The sequence below is a fragment of the Moschus berezovskii genome, chromosome 6 (assembly GCF_049115385.1).
Source record: "Moschus berezovskii isolate FMDL1 chromosome 6, NW_MosBer_1.0, whole genome shotgun sequence".
Taxonomy (NCBI): Eukaryota; Metazoa; Chordata; class Mammalia; order Artiodactyla; family Moschidae; genus Moschus; species Moschus berezovskii.
In genome coordinates this window covers 49,138,804-49,154,746 of record NC_142465.1, presented here as the reverse complement: position 1 = coordinate 49,154,746, position 15,943 = coordinate 49,138,804, and the positions used below count along the sequence as shown (strand labels likewise).

The 15,943-nt window shown below is 34.0% G+C and overlaps 1 protein-coding gene across 5 annotated transcripts in view; it reads left to right on the top strand.

Annotated features, from left to right (window-relative positions):
* CPSF6 (cleavage and polyadenylation specific factor 6) overlaps window positions 1-15,943 on the top strand; it is a 32,856-nt gene that overhangs the window by 9,174 nt on the left and 7,739 nt on the right. Inside the window, exons 3-10 of one of the 5 annotated variants that reach the window (XM_055394548.2) lie at window positions 1,173-1,276; window positions 4,638-4,783; window positions 5,674-5,847; window positions 5,977-6,087; window positions 6,536-7,040; window positions 9,093-9,208; window positions 9,999-10,152; window positions 11,994-12,186. In XM_055394548.2, the coding sequence (XP_055250523.2) occupies window positions 1,173-1,276; window positions 4,638-4,783; window positions 5,674-5,847; window positions 5,977-6,087; window positions 6,536-7,040; window positions 9,093-9,208; window positions 9,999-10,152; window positions 11,994-12,183 (1,500 nt within the window). In that variant the 3' untranslated portion in view covers window positions 12,184-12,186. Of the gene's footprint in view, window positions 1-1,172; window positions 1,277-4,637; window positions 4,784-5,673; window positions 5,848-5,976; window positions 6,088-6,535; window positions 7,041-9,092; window positions 9,209-9,998; window positions 10,153-11,993; window positions 12,190-15,943 lie in introns of those variants that run through there. The other 4 variants (XM_055394549.2, XM_088837008.1, XM_055394550.2 and 1 more) reach the window with 4 other exon arrangements.

Genomic DNA, 15,943 nt, shown 5'->3' with positions numbered 1-15,943 from the left:
ATTCGACTTGTTTTGGTAGAGATTCCAGTTAAATGTAGTTCAATTATTTTATCTTTTACTACTCCTACACTTCAGCTGTCCCAGTTTACAAAGGAAAATGCTCACATAAAGTCCCAAACCAGGATTCAGAAATGTAGAAGGAAAGATACACAATATGATTCTTGTTTTTAAGAGTTTTCATTATCCAAATCATAATTACAGACGTGCTGAATTTTTTTTTGCTCTTAAATTTCAAATCTGATTTATAGAAATACTGCTATTATACATTGTATTTTAATTTGGTTTATGAGACTGTAGGTTTATTGATTGGAGTTTCATTAGCTGAATGTTTAGTAGTAGTATTATCTTTGTTTTATTAGCATTGAATCTTAAATATTTACTAAAATAGTCCTGTAGAGTTCTTTCATCTCTATTTAGAAATGTTTATTACACATACTTGAAAATGTAAAAATTGCCTAGAAATCAGTTGTTACTGTACATTTCCCTAATAGTATTTTATTTTTAAATGTTTACATATTTAAAAAACTGGCCAATCTCCCATCATCTGAGCAATTTTTATAATGTTGGAGACAGTAGCATTGTAGATATAAAGACTGTGGTTGCTAAGTAAGGCTGAGTCTTGGCTCCTGCATATGTTTTATAACCTTGGACAACTTCTTTAACCTCTATTGCATAGTGTGTAAAATAGGAATTATATGTAAAATGGGACTTCTGTGTTTTGAGAATTAAATATTTGATAAAAGGGTATGGTAGGCACTGAATACACGTTAGGATTTTGTTTTGTATACTTTGAAACATAAGGTGGAGTTCATTTCCCCAAATAATTTCTTTTAAGAAAAAAAGTGGCAGGTGAGATTGGTTTACTGAAAATCTAAAGTCATAGCAGTTGAAAGCTGGAAGAGACCAAATTAAGGGTCTTTTTTGTTTTTAATTCTATATTCTCTCAGAGTATGTACCTTCTATTTCCAAAACTCTTATCAAGGGACGAAATTTCGTCTTCAGGTGCTTTTATGCTATTTAAAAATTGGAGACTGACTGGCGGTAATTGTACATAGCTTGCACTAAGGATTAATTTTCTCTTGTTTGTCCTGAGTTTACCCTTACAATCTAAATTGAAACAATAACAATCTTAGATATGTTTTGATGGTTAATGAGGGGGAAATATCTTGCAGTGGACAACAGATGAAGACTTAACTGAAGCAGTTCATTCTTTGGGAGTAAATGATATTTTGGAGATAAAGTTTTTTGAAAATCGGGCAAATGGCCAGTCAAAGGGGTAAGAATTTTGTTTTAATTCTTTTTTTTTTTTTTTTCACCCAATGGGAGTTAGTAGCTTGCAATTACAATTTTAGGGGTGACTTTCCTTGAAGTTAATACTTACCTACACATGTGTAGGATGTTTCTTTTCCACACTGACAGGAGGTTCTTGGGCAAAGATTCATACTCATTTAGTGTATCCTGTGATCTACCTCCCTAAAACTAGTGGAGCTGGGGAGATTAGGTCTCTTTTCCAGTTTTCCTGCGATTTCTCCATTGTGGTTGAACAATGACAGTTTGAAGAAGCATTACTATCCCCGTGGTTAAGGGGTATTGGAAGATGGGCATCTGAAGAATAATGTAGCATGAATGTTTTGCATTATTTTTTTAACTATTAAACTACACAGATGAGGTAGGATAATTATAAAATACAGATGTCCAAAAGTAAGACAGTAAAAAAATATAATATCATCTGTAGGTGATTACTCTGGTCATTTTAGTGAATATACTTTCAGGTATTTTCCTAGTGCTTTATTTTTATTGTAAAAAAATAGGATTGCAATTTATGTCTTATAGTGTGTTTGATACAAAGTAAAAAAATAAATATACATCTTCTCTATTGTATTAATTTTTTCCATCATACTTTGCGACTAATTTATTTTACCGTTCTTATTTTTGGTTAATTAAGTTTTCAGTTTTTGTCTATTATAAATAATGTTTTATTTAAATCTTTGGTATAGATTTTGGATTTTTTAAAAGAAAATTTGCTAACTACAGAATGATGAAAAAATACGCTTAATGTGCTTATTTTATATACAGTGTGCCAGTGTGCAATAACTAGGAATATTTTCAAACATGTGCAGAATCTGACTGCTTTTCATGAACTTCACTTCTACTGCCTGGTCCAAGCCACTGTTACCTTACTTGAACAGTAGCTTCCTACCTGGTGTACCTGCCTTCACTCTAATTCTCTACAGTCTATATAGAGACATAGCTGCTGCTGCTGCTAAGTCACTTCAGTCGTGTCCGACTCTGTGTGACCCCACAGACGGAAGCCCACCAGGCTCCCCCATCCCTGGGATTCTCCAGGCAAGAACACAGACATAGCAGAAGTTGAAAAAAAGTGACATCAATATTTGTCTCCTCAGAATGTTCTATTGATGATCCGTTTTATTCAGAGTAAAACCTAGAATCTCCACTGTGGTCTATAAGGCACTAAGACTTGTTTACCCACTACATCTCTGACTTTATTTCCTACTGCTGTTTACTTTGCTGTGCTGCTTCAGCTACGTTAATTAGTCTTTGCTGTTCCTCAGACACACTGCTACTTAAGACCTTTACACTGTTTTTTCTGTTCGACTTACTTTTCCCCAAAATATCCACCTTTGGGATCTATCAGTTCAGTCAGGATTCTGCCTGAGTTCCCCTTCTCTGGTCACACTGTGCAAGATCTTCAGCTCCCATCACTGTTTCCTTTTTTCCCGCTTTTCTTATGTTGTATGTTATTCGCATATCGTCTTGTCTCCTACTTGATTTAGATTGTAAGCTCCAAAAGAACTTTGTTCACTATTGTATTCCCTTACCCTAGAATGGGGCCTTTCATATAGGAAGTGGTGCTCAATAAATGTTTCTTAAATTAGTGAATTAATTGTTTCTAAATGTTGTGACCTGAGGTAATCTTGAATCAAACAGCAGACTTTGTTGACCAGGATCTAATTAAAGAACCGTTTTGAATACTAGGGAGTAAAGGCTTCTAAGAGGCCTTCTGAGAATAATTTAGAATATTGTATAACTTTATGAATTGACATTCATTTTTTTCTGTTCTAAATTTATTTTTCCTAGTGAGATAAAATTCACATACTATAAAATTCCTCCTTTAAAGCATTCAAATCAGTGGACTTTATTTATAAATAAAGTTGTACCACCATTATTATTATTGTCTATTTCCAGAGTGTTATTTTCAGGTCTCATCATGTTGTAATGTGTCAGTACTTATTTTTTAAAAATATAATACTCCACTAAATGTTATACTATGTGAATACACCACATTTAAAATTTCAAAAATTTAAAAATTCTGAAAATTTCATCCATCATTTGGTGGACATTTAGGTTGTTTCCATTTTTGCTATTATGAATAAGGCCCCTATGAATATTCATGTATGAGTTTTAGCATGAGCATTTTTTTAAGGAAATTGTTTCTTTTATCTAAATAGATTACACTGTAGTTCCCATGTGATTTGCAACTGTTCCAAAGCCACCCTTTCGTATAGACAGAAAAATCTTTAGTGAAGTTAAATTTATCAACATTTAGAAAAATTTCTAATTTTGTTCTTAAGAGTAATACTCCTCTGTATTCATGTACCAGTTTGTATGATCATAATATTTTCAGTCAGTTCTGTTAGGTACATGTATACATTCAGGAGTTTTGTTTTTTTCCTGCCATAAGGCTTGTAGGATTTCAGTTCCCTGACTAGGGATTCAACCTGGGCCATGGCTCTAATAGCCCCAACACCTAACCATTAGACTGCCAGAGAATTCCCAGGAGATTTATTGGGTCATATTTTAAACTCTGTTATATTTAACCGTTTAAGAAGCTGTTGAGATATTTGTCAAGGTGTCTGTATCATTATATATTTTTTCATCAAGCAGTGTATGAGGGTTCTAGTTTTTCCCACATCCTCACCAGCACTTGTTAATTGTCTTTTTGATTAGTGTGTGAAGTGGTATCATTACAATTTTGATTTACATTTTGCTGTTAGCTAACAATGTTGAGCATCTTTTTGTGGTGATGTTATTCATAACAATTAAAAAGTGGAAACAACCCAAATGCTTGTCAGTTGGTGGATTTTGAGGAAATGTGGTATATCTATATAATGAAATATTATTCAGTCATGAAGAGGAATTAATCACTGACACATGCTTTAACATGCATTAGACCTTGAAAACATCATGCTAAGTGAAAAAAGCTAGTCCCCCTGAAGGACCACACACTGTATTATTCACATTTAATGAAATGTCCAGAATAGGCAAATCTACAGATTTGTTCTTTAGGGTTGGAGGATGGGAGGAAATGGAGTGACAGCTAACAGTTATGGGGTTTTTTTTTTTGAGTGATGAAAATGTTCTTAAAATTGATGAGGCTATGATTGTAAAACTCTTGAGTATGCTAAACAAACAAAGCATTGAATTCTGTACACTTTGAATAATATGATGTGTTATTATAAAAAATGTTAAAGATGGAAGTGTGACCATTGTATTCTAAGCAATATTTTGTTTTCTTTGGTAGGTAAAATTAAATTCAGACCATTTCATTTTTAATAACAGCAATAACAGTTAATCCCTCCTCACTTTCTACCCACATCCCTTTAAACACCTTTTAGGTTTGCCCTTGTTGGTGTTGGATCTGAAGCATCCTCAAAAAAGTTAATGGATCTGTTGCCTAAGAGAGAGCTTCATGGTCAGAATCCTGTTGTAACTCCATGCAATAAACAGTTCCTGAGTCAATTTGAAATGCAGTCCAGGAAAAGTAAGCACCCCCTCAGAGGCTTTTATTAGAAGATGTGCATTTTAACCAGTCTTGTTAGCATTTGTTTTGTGTTGTATTGGAGAAGTCATCTTAATATTTAGTTCATTGGAGAATCCATTTTAGAAAATCCATGCTTTGAGTTTGATTTAAATTACTGGTTATGACTGGTTCCGTGTACTGGAAACCTATTCCCATTTTTCTCTAAATGTTACAGACCCAACATTATACAACAGTGTGCAAGTTTTATAGCCCTGCCATTCTTATCCTGTCATTCCCATTCTAAAGAAAGGAAGAAACTACATTCTAATCCTTAGGTTGAAGGAAAGTTATGTGGATGTCTGTTATGGTGGGGGAGAAACTACTGATAACCAGAAAGTATTCGTTGATTTTCTGCTTGGCACCAAGACCTATCACCACTTGGTAAAGTGACTATAGAAAAGATTTGCCATTATATACTTAAGAATGTTATCACTTAAAAGAGATAAATGGATGCTTATGTTTGAGTGGTTGTTTTTCTTAATGTTCTAGCACTTAAAACTTAACTGATGAATGTTAAAGAGTTTGAATGATTTATACTTACTGAAATTTAGATTTCTGTTAGAGAATTTTGGTCTTGGCTGCTGCAGAATACTGGTACTTTGAAAGTAACTCATTTGTTTATCAGAAATACATTTAAGCGTAAATCTTTTGAGACTTCAAAAGAATTTAAATAGATGTGAATGTTTTCCTAAATGGGTACTTCTCATGTAGTTTGGACTGGCCCAAGGCATCTGGAAGTTAGTAAGCAGTATACATAAACTTTGATTTAGAGTTGTTTCTAATATCTAACAGTGGTTACATATCAGAACTATTTTAATAAATGCTATTTATGAGTATTTGGATATTTGCAGCTACACAATCAGGACAAATGTCTGGGGAAGGTAAAGCTGGTCCTCCGGGAGGCAGTTCACGTGCAGCATTTCCACAAGGTGGTAGAGGACGGGGCCGTTTTCCAGGGGCTGTTCCTGGTGGGGACAGATTTCCTGGGCCAGCAGGACCAGGAGGGCCACCTCCACCTTTTCCAGGTAAAATTTTTCTTAAATTGCCATGGATAAAATGTGTCTACCTAATACCTCTTTTCCTTTTCTCTCTTTTTCAAGTAATGCATTATTAATGTGACTTACTCTCCTTGTTATGCTATTTTTGGAATCCAGGAAATTTGATCAAGCATCTTGTTAAAGGAACTCGGCCTTTGTTCCTGGAAACTAGGATTCCATGGCATATGGGGCACAGCATAGAGGAATTACCCATTTTTGGCCTAAAAGGTCTTTATTTTTCTCCAAACTTGCTTGACTTATATATAGAATATTTACATCCGTCTTATTTTCTTACCTCTTAAAAAATCCTTTCAAGACCATTTTTCCTTGTTTCACTTTCTAGCTTGACATCAGAGTAGACTATAAGGTGGGTGATTTCACTGTAAGAAGTGTGTGTATGCTGAAAGATGGAAACTATCTCTAAGCATTGTAATCTGTTAAAGTTTTTGTTTCAGTAGTTTTTCTTAAGCATTACATTGAGCTAGTTAAATGTGTAAGGATATACTTCACCTTTGTAACTTGTTAGTGTAGCATTTACCATATGGGTTTCATTTAAAGAGAAAGAGTCTTGGTCTATGAGTTATGCTTTAAAAGTATAATTGTGGCATGAAGATTAAAATACCTTATTGAAGTGTTTTTCTTTTCTTTCTCTCTCTCTCTCCTCTTTGTTCTGTAGCTGGACAGACTCCACCACGTCCACCCTTAGGGCCTCCGGGTCCACCCGGTCCTCCAGGTCCTCCACCTCCTGGTCAGGTTCTGCCTCCTCCTTTAGCGGGGCCTCCTAATCGAGGAGATCGCCCTCCACCACCAGTTCTTTTTCCTGGACAGCCTTTTGGGCAGCCTCCATTGGGTCCGCTTCCTCCTGGTCCTCCACCTCCAGTTCCAGGCTACGGTCCCCCTCCTGGTCCACCACCTCCACAACAGGGACCACCTCCACCTCCAGGCCCCTTTCCACCTCGCCCACCTGGCCCTCTTGGGCCACCCCTTACACTCGCTCCTCCTCCGCATCTTCCTGGACCACCTCCAGGGGCCCCACCGCCAGCTCCACATGTGAACCCAGCTTTCTTTCCTCCACCAACTAACAGCGGCATGCCTACATCAGATAGCCGAGGCCCACCACCAACAGATCCATATGGCCGGCCTCCACCATATGATAGGGGTGACTATGGGCCCCCTGGGAGGTAAGTTAGTATGAGTCTATAAAAGTAGACTTGGTATATTTGATCTGCAAAAGCTATTTTTCACTCTGTCTGTGAAGTTTTAAAAAATTAGGAGCTTTCCCCAGATACATAATTTTCTGTATGTTTTCTCTTACAAGAAGCAGTATGATATGATGAAAAACATACTGAACAGGGTTGGGAATAATCCAGCTCTACCACTTCTACAGCCTTGTGATTTTAGGGCAAGTCACTTTATTTCCGTCATTTTTAAGTTAAAAGGTTCATAAAGATACTGAAGCAAGCTAATGGGATCCTCAAGCTACTTTTAAAATTTAAAGTCAATATCATCTACCATTGATGACACTACATAGAAAGATAAAGTTTCTTCACTGTTTTAGAAATTATGTTAGTTTATTAGATAGTATCTCATGCTTATCAGGAGTCCTGTATAGCAAAATTACTAACTTTTAATTAAAATGGGAACATTAAATAGTTTATAAGCATCTTTGGGTAGGTAAAACACAGGCTTTATTGCAATTAAAATAGTTAATGGCAATCCTTAGAGAAAAGCTGCATGGAAACTAAAGTACTTTTAAAGCAGTCCATGCTCAAATTGTAATCTTTAGACCTGTATTAATCTTTAAGAACTACTTGAATTTGTCCCCTTCAGTTTCTTTTGAGTTTATCGTTTGATTTTATATTCTTTAACTGTTATTGTTGAATTACTCTGTATTTCAGTTTGTCTGACAATGTCCTGCAGGGATGGATTTGAGCATCTGCCTAATTTCATACAAGTGTATAGGGCCGGGGAAATAAATTTGATATTGTAGATAAATTCTTCTGACAGTTATCTATCCGTAGACATTGTGTCTTTTTGAGTGCCTGAGATACTTTGTTTTCTTTTGAGAAATGTTACATCTAGGAAGGTAGCACGGTTTTTCTTCTATTCAACTTAATTCCAGTGAGCAACTATTAAGTTTTCATTGTATGGGGGTGGGTTAGGTGGCTTGGTTTGATAAGTTTAGAGTTTGAATCGCATGTCTTTTTTCTAACATAATTGAATTCCTGTAGTATCAGTTTTTCTAAAAATATTTGTGTATATATACTTGGTTATTATTGAGTAATTTTTAATTGAAAGTGGGAGAAAACTGACTTTTTTTTTTTTTTTTTTAAGGAAATAGGATGGGTATGAACTGATGAGTCACAGAATTTATCTGAAATCATACATGGATGTTGGAAAACTTGTAATTTGGTTAGACTGCTTATAAAGTTTTGAGAATAACAATAATACCTTATAAATATGCAGAAGGTTGTATTAGCTTTTCCTCATCTCATCTGAATGAACTGCTTCTGCTTGCCTTGATTTCAACATCCTGCCTAGTAACTAATAACTAAGGTGGCAAAACGTCACCTTTTCTGTACTACACATGTAGTCACAATTTTTTAAGTTGTCCAGCAGCTTTAGAAAATCTTGGGATTTTGTTAGGTTTTTTCCAGTAAATATTTGTAGGTACTGAGGGTCTTATATTTGCCAGATATCCTGGGGATTCAGTGGGGCATACAAGATAGGTCTAAGATCTTGTTCCTCCTGAAATTTTATTAGTTAGATATTTATTATTCTTCTGTTGTGAGTTGGGCTGTGTGCCTAAAGGATACAAATATAAATGAAACCAGATTTCGGCCCTGGCTTGTGTAGGGTTGGTTGTATTTTTTGCAGTCAGCATGTTTTGCTTAGATATACATACATATATAGAGAAACATCAAAACAATTTTTTACATGTTTTTCTATGACTGAAAAAATATTTTATTACAGTTAATGTAGATATAGCATTTCTGACCTCCAGAAAGATAGGGTTTTTAAGTTGCTACTTTATTTCAGCTGAAAGATAATGGTACAAGGGAATTTTGCATACACCTGCTCTGTTTGTGTGGAAAATAGCATATTTCAATATGAGAAAATAACTATTAGCTCTGAGGCACTTGTTAAAAGCAGTTATTTGAATTGCATTACAGTGCTATGACTAATTTGGAAAATCTTTTGAGAATGATTTAAGGTTTATTTTGATTTTATAGGGAAATGGATACTGCAAGAACGCCATTGAGTGAAGCTGAGTTTGAAGAAATCATGAATAGAAATAGGGCAATCTCAAGCAGTGCTATTTCAAGAGCTGTGTCTGATGCCAGTGCTGGTTTGTATATTTCTTTCTGTATTAATATTTCTTATTTATGTTATTAGGAATGACCTAAAACTTTTTAAAAAATGATTCTGGTTTTGGCTGTGGGCAGCTTTCCCTGGTTGCAGCACGCAGGGGCTCCTCTCTAGTGCACTGGCTTATCGTTGTGGTGGCTTGTCTTGCTGCAGAGCACAAACTCTAGGCACACAGGCTTTGGTAGTTGCAGCATCCTGGGTCAGTAGTTGTGGCCCTTGGGTGTAGTTGCTCCAAGGAATGTAGGATCCTCCTGGACCAGTGATTGAACCTGTGTCCCCTGCATTGGCAGGCAGACTCTTTTCTACTGTACCATCAGGGAAGTCTAGGCATGACCTAAAGCTTTTATGTACAACTTTGAAGATGGGTCATCTACATGTAGTAGTTATTTTTATATTTCCCAATCATTATCTATCTTTTATTTAAAAGGCATTGAAGGGAAGTATATGTCACAGTGTAGTGAAATACCCCTAATTTAAACATTTTAGGTATAAATTTAAGTATTAGCCCTGACATTTAATGGCTCAGGGGCCTTAAGGCAGCTCATTTATTCCCATATTTACTAAATGATCACGTGTTTCATACAGCTATAACAATAACAGACTTCATGTACATTAAAGCCTTTCCCAAATGTTGAAACTGAAAAAATTAAGACATCATCTATAATCATTTTAAAGTGCATTGCTTTTTTAAAATGGTTGCCTCAAATGGTTAGGTGATATTTTTGAAAACAAAATTTGTTTGACTCAAACCTCTCTTCTTCCACTCACAGGTGATTATGGGAGTGCTATTGAGACATTGGTAACTGCAATTTCTTTAATTAAACAATCCAAAGTATCTGCTGATGATCGTTGCAAAGTTCTTATTAGCTCTTTGCAAGATTGCCTTCATGGAATTGAATCCAAGTCTTACGGTTCTGGATCAAGGTAAAACTTTCCTGTCTCATGTGTATTTAAAATTGCTGCTTTGCAAATAGAGAAAAATATTGTGTTTGGGACTCTATAGGACTTTGATTTTACTTATTACTATTTATTTAGCAGCTAATGTGATTTTGTTGTTGTTTAATAAATATTAGGTGTTTGCTTTCTTAAAACACCTCAAAGGCTTTCAGTTATTCTTACAGTTCTTATTCTTAGAATAAATGTAATAATGTAAATGTAAACATTGTAAACAGTATGATACAGTTCGCCTCATTATGTACCTCTCTTGCTCACTATTCTCTAGCAATATTAGTTTTCCTTTTCTTCCTCTTGACATATCAAACTCTTGTTTCTGTATTAACACTTGGTGTTTCTTCTCCTGGGAGCCCTTTTCCTTGGCTCTTCACATAGCTGTTCATTGTTTTCTCAATTCTGTCTTTCTAGGAGGGTGTCTTCTCCCAGGTTATTCTGATTATTCTGTTTATTTCTTTAATAATTCTTCCTGCAATCTATTCTTTCTTATTGTTAAGTATTGTTACTTATTGTTCTTACTTGTTTTCACTAAAACACATTGAAAAATGGGAGGGGTCTTAATATTTACCTGTCTTGTTCATTACTGTGTTGGTAATGATGTAGAGAATGGGTGCTAAATAAGTATTTCTTGAACAAGGGAGTTTATGATCTATTTCTTAGGGTCTTTTAAAATTAGGCAATTCTTTTTTTGGCATTACTGCTAACGTTGAAATTTTATGTATTGTAGAAACGTAAAACTTATTCTTGACTTGATACTTCTAGGTCTTTAGTGTACTTACCAGGTGGTAGAGTCGTCTTCATTAAGTTAGGAAAAGGAGCTTGTCTTTTTCATGGTCCTCAACTTTATTACTTTTGTGACCTGGTTTAAGGATCTTTGGATCTGAATAAATTTTCATAGCTGAAGACTGTATCTTACATGGTCTTTTAACTTTTTAAGTCCAGAATAACTTCTACCTTGATCACAAGCTTAACACTTAATAATGTTTGCTAAGTTGAGCTGTCTGGTACAGAAATACAAAATAGAGATTAAACTAATAGGCAGTTATTTCCCAATTGTGAATTTTAGAACTTAGATTAGTAGGATTTCTAAGATATATACTTTGCTTAAAGTACCTGTTTTTTGTTTGTTTCTAAAGGAAGTTCATGCAGCATTTCTCTTTATTAAATAACAGTGTGAATAGTTTCTCAATCTTTTCTAATGGTCGTGTTTATTAAGTTTCTTCTTTGCTTCCCACCTTGCTTCTCTGCAGTACCATTCTCCAAGCATACATATGTATATATTTCTTCAGAAAGTTTCTTAGCAGGGTAGCACTTACGATGAACCATATTTTGGCTAATTATAAATGTAAGATTGATACTTACGTATATGTTTAGGTAACCTACAGAAATGGGTGATAATTTTAAGTATTTAAGTCTCATTGTGTATTGAGTGATTTCTTGAATTTTATTTCTAAAAAACTACTTTTCTATATATTCTTTCGGTTAAAACACAAGTCCTATGAGATTTTCTCTGCTTTACCTTTCTGCTTTTCATTCAGTAAATATTGCATGTCTCTTTTAGGCTCCTGGTTATAATAGATGATATGATGTATTGCCATGGTGGGTTTGGTTCCCAATTTTTAGGTGAATGTTTTTTAAAATGGGATTTCTAGTTCATGCTTGTTGCTCAGTTGGTAAATCATTATTGTCTGTTCAGGATATTTTAGTCTAGACTATATTTGTAAGTTATTTTTTTGCCTTGGGTATTTTTAAACATCAAAATATTACATTTTAAAGCTAATTATGGAGAGCATTAATCCAGTAATTTCTTTTAGAAGACGTGAACGATCAAGAGAAAGGGATCATAGTAGATCACGAGAAAAGAGTCGGCGTCATAAATCCCGCAGCAGAGATCGTCATGACGATTATTACAGAGAGAGAAGCCGAGAACGAGAGAGGCACCGGGACCGGGACCGGGACCGGGATCGAGAGCGCGACCGAGAGCGCGAGTATCGCCATCGTTAGAAGGTGGGTGTTCCCTGTTTTGTTGCTTTCAGCACACCTCTCTCTAATAGTAATTATAACTCCAAGGCTGTTGTTTATACAGTATATACCCACAGTTTATATCGTCCAACTACTTGTTCTGAATTTAATCTTCTGGAATCATCTGAGGTAAATGACAGGTGAGTAATGACAGGTAAACATTTTGACCTCTTATCCTTAAATGTTGCTTGCTTGAGTTACAGCTTTTAGGTTTCAGGCTGTTAATGTTGCTTGCTTGAGTTACAGCTTTTAGGTTTCAGGCTGTTAATGATCCTAAGAAAGCAAGAAAATAATCAAGAGGACTCATTGTCTACTTCTAAAATCTGAAAATTGGAATTATCTTAATCACATACATAGTTTACATGTGATTTAAAATATAAAATATGAGTTAATTCTTAATATAATATGCTTGGACTTCAAAAAATAAATTTAAAGTTTCTCTCCTTGAACAAACTTTTATATATCCCTAAAAATTTTATAGACAATCTGACACTTGTTGCTAGTTGGAAGGTGGTTTGTTAGCATTGAGAAAAGCTTTTTTTTAGAAAAGACACTTTTCCTGCCTTCTGGGCTTTGTTTTTAAAAGAAAAGAAACAGTAGTCTTTGATTTGCAAAGAAGATAAGAAAGTTACTCAGTTAAAATGAATTCAAGTATTCCATATAGAGAATTTTAAGTTGTATCAATTCATACATCTCAGGTTAGAATAACCTTGAAGTGATTTTCTTTGATGTTTCATTCATAAACCATAATCATTGTGTCTTTTTTTTTCTGTATTTTAAAACTATTGTATACATTTTTCATAAAGCGGGAAGAGTTGTCTGTTTATACTTCATTTTCACGTGTAATTTTATTTTTATATTTGTGAACAGCATTTATTCATGTGAAGAGTGGGAAGAGGGCACTATAAGGCTTGTACGTGTGACCCAAAAGTTATTCTATAAACAGATTTCTTCTTCTTCATAGGTTGGTGGCATATCCAAATTAAATTAGACTAAAACAAATCCCTTATAGGTTACTACTCTTTATATGATTATTTTCCATAGCTTAAATTGGGAAATACTGAAAATTCAGTAATTGTTAGTGTTTAAATTGTTATGGGCAAAACCAAAGACTTGTATGTAATTCTGTGACAGAATAGCAGTTTCTTTAAGTAAAGTAGATATATTTCAGCAAATGAGATCCTTTTTTAAGTAATACTACTTAGAAAACAAGCAATGTAAATCTTATTTTTGTGGTATACAAATAAAGTTATTATATTAATTACAGTTTTAAGAGCTTTTGGAAGGGAAAAGGCAAGTTTTAATACTTCTCCTTGCATTTTGAATATGCATCTTGAATATATATCAAACTGTAATTTTAAAATAGTTCTCCATGTACTGTATTATAGAACTTAATACAGTTTTCAAAACATTATTTTAATATAAGGCAAAATTTTTTTTACTTTTGAAACTAAGCTTTTTGGAATTGATACTGCTCTTGGAGGTAAGAATCGAATGTTGTGTCTTGTGAAACTAAACATTAGGCTTTTTAGATGTAGTCCCCCGCCTCTCCCCAAGTTGAATGGGCCTGATCCCATCTTAAAAATACTCCCAGTGCCCATCAGTTGCTTTAGGTGAGTTATGGCCACCTTAGTGAAATGCTTAATGTTCATCAGCCATTTCATTTAAAGTAAGGTACAGGTCCTTCAAGTTATATTTTTACTTAGACTTTATCAGTTACCAACAAGCTTCTAGTTACTGAAGTCATGAGAATGGAACTTGCATACATTTTCAGTCTTCTCCAGGATTGGACATGCCCATCAGGGGCATTCTGAACCAGTTTATATCCGAAGTTAATTAACAGGTTTTCTTACTGATCTTAGTTAAACTAGCATAGATAGATAGGTAAACTCTTTCTGAAAAGTCCATTGTTAATTTTAAATACCTTGAATTAACTAACATTACATTCCAGTAATGGGTACACCTAACTTATATCATGGTTTGAGTTTCATTATATTCAGACATTAACTATGAATTCTTAACTTGCAAACTAAATATTGTCGGCATTTTTTTCTTAATCGCTGATGTGTACCATACCAAAATTCCCATGTTTTGTTTGTACATTATAATCAGAATTGAGTTGTAATATTGTTATGTGCCTTCATCCAAGCAAAATTTTACATACGCATTTCCAGTGCAAAAATTTTGTTAACCTGGAATATTGTACCTTTGCTATAAACCAAAAAGTATTTATTGCTGATGTAGACATGGAATAAATGGGGTGGGAGGAATTGGGATTAAATATATCCAAGTGAAAAACTTTTCTTAAGCAAATAAAAAATATTTGCACATTTAATCACCATCAAAATAAGGTCTATTGACCTTTTTTAGAAGTTTTAAAATATGAGTCCTTTTGAACTTTCATGTAAACCTTAAATGGACTAAATGGAATAAGAGTAATTTGGAAGCTGAAGTGAATGTCACTGTTAAGTCTGTATACAAATAAAACAATAATGTGACCTATTATGAAAGTGATGATGAATGGCTAAAAGGGCAAGTTCTTAATTTAACTGGAAACTTAATGATGTTGGCAAGCTGTTACTGTCTGTCCCATCTTAATTTTTTTGTGTTTGAACTGTTGGTAATGTTAACTGCATTCTCTCATTTAAAAAATGTATGAGTTTTTCTAAAAACATTTAATATCTAAGTTCAAATATATAATATTTTAATGAGAATATCAATATTGTGAATTTCAGCATGTAAATACATTGTGCTTCATATTCTGTAATTTCTGCTTCAATTCTCAGACCACTCTGAGCAAAACAAAAGTAAAAGTAGTTCAGTGTTTTTAATATTATGTGCTTTTTACAGAAATAATTTTATTTTCATAGTTATTTTCTTTCGTGTTTGTGTTATTACTTGTTGGGAACAACCCTACTCAGCAAATTTCTGTTAATGGTTCTGCTTTTGTTTGTATACTGAAGAGTAATGAAAGGATTTTTTAAAAATACTTTTTTATTCATGCTTTTTCTCTCCCCGACACATGACTTGACACATTCTCAAATCATTATCCATTCTTTTGATTAGATTATTAAGCATCATGTATGGGGTATAGGCTAAATAATTATACTTTCCTTTGCTATATGATTTCTTCTATCATAAATATTATGATCTTAGATTTTGTTGTCATTGTACAAGATTTAGGGTGTTTTGCATTCCTTACTCAGTTTTTTAGCTTTGCATTAATTTGGGAAAAACAAAAAAAGTTTCGAATGTTCTTTTTTTAAATGTTAAGATGTTTTATCTCCTTAAGAGTTAGTGTTACTTTGAGTCGTAGGTGAAAATTAAATACTTCTAATTATCTGATGAATGATACTGGTGGTGATGAGATTTAAAAATTATTTCTGCAACTCTTAGGTCATCTGAGATCAGACTAATATTACCCATCCCTGTGTTTATGGTTTCCCCATATATTCTAACTGCTTCATCTGGATATGCTATCTCTCACTTTTACTTTTCCTTGCTTTTAGTATTATTAGCAAAACCTGTATGACTACACAGGTATGTTAATTGCAGTGAGAATAAGGTAGTAAGTGATCCCTAGAATGTATGTGTAGTGTGTTTTGCTCACTGTGGTTTAAGAATATGGTTTTGTTTACAAATAATGTTCCTGTTTTCTTTTAAAAAAAAAAAAATCAGTACCAATGTGAGTCACCTTGATCTCTCACCTTCATTTCAGTGTAAAATTTGCTACCATTGGTTT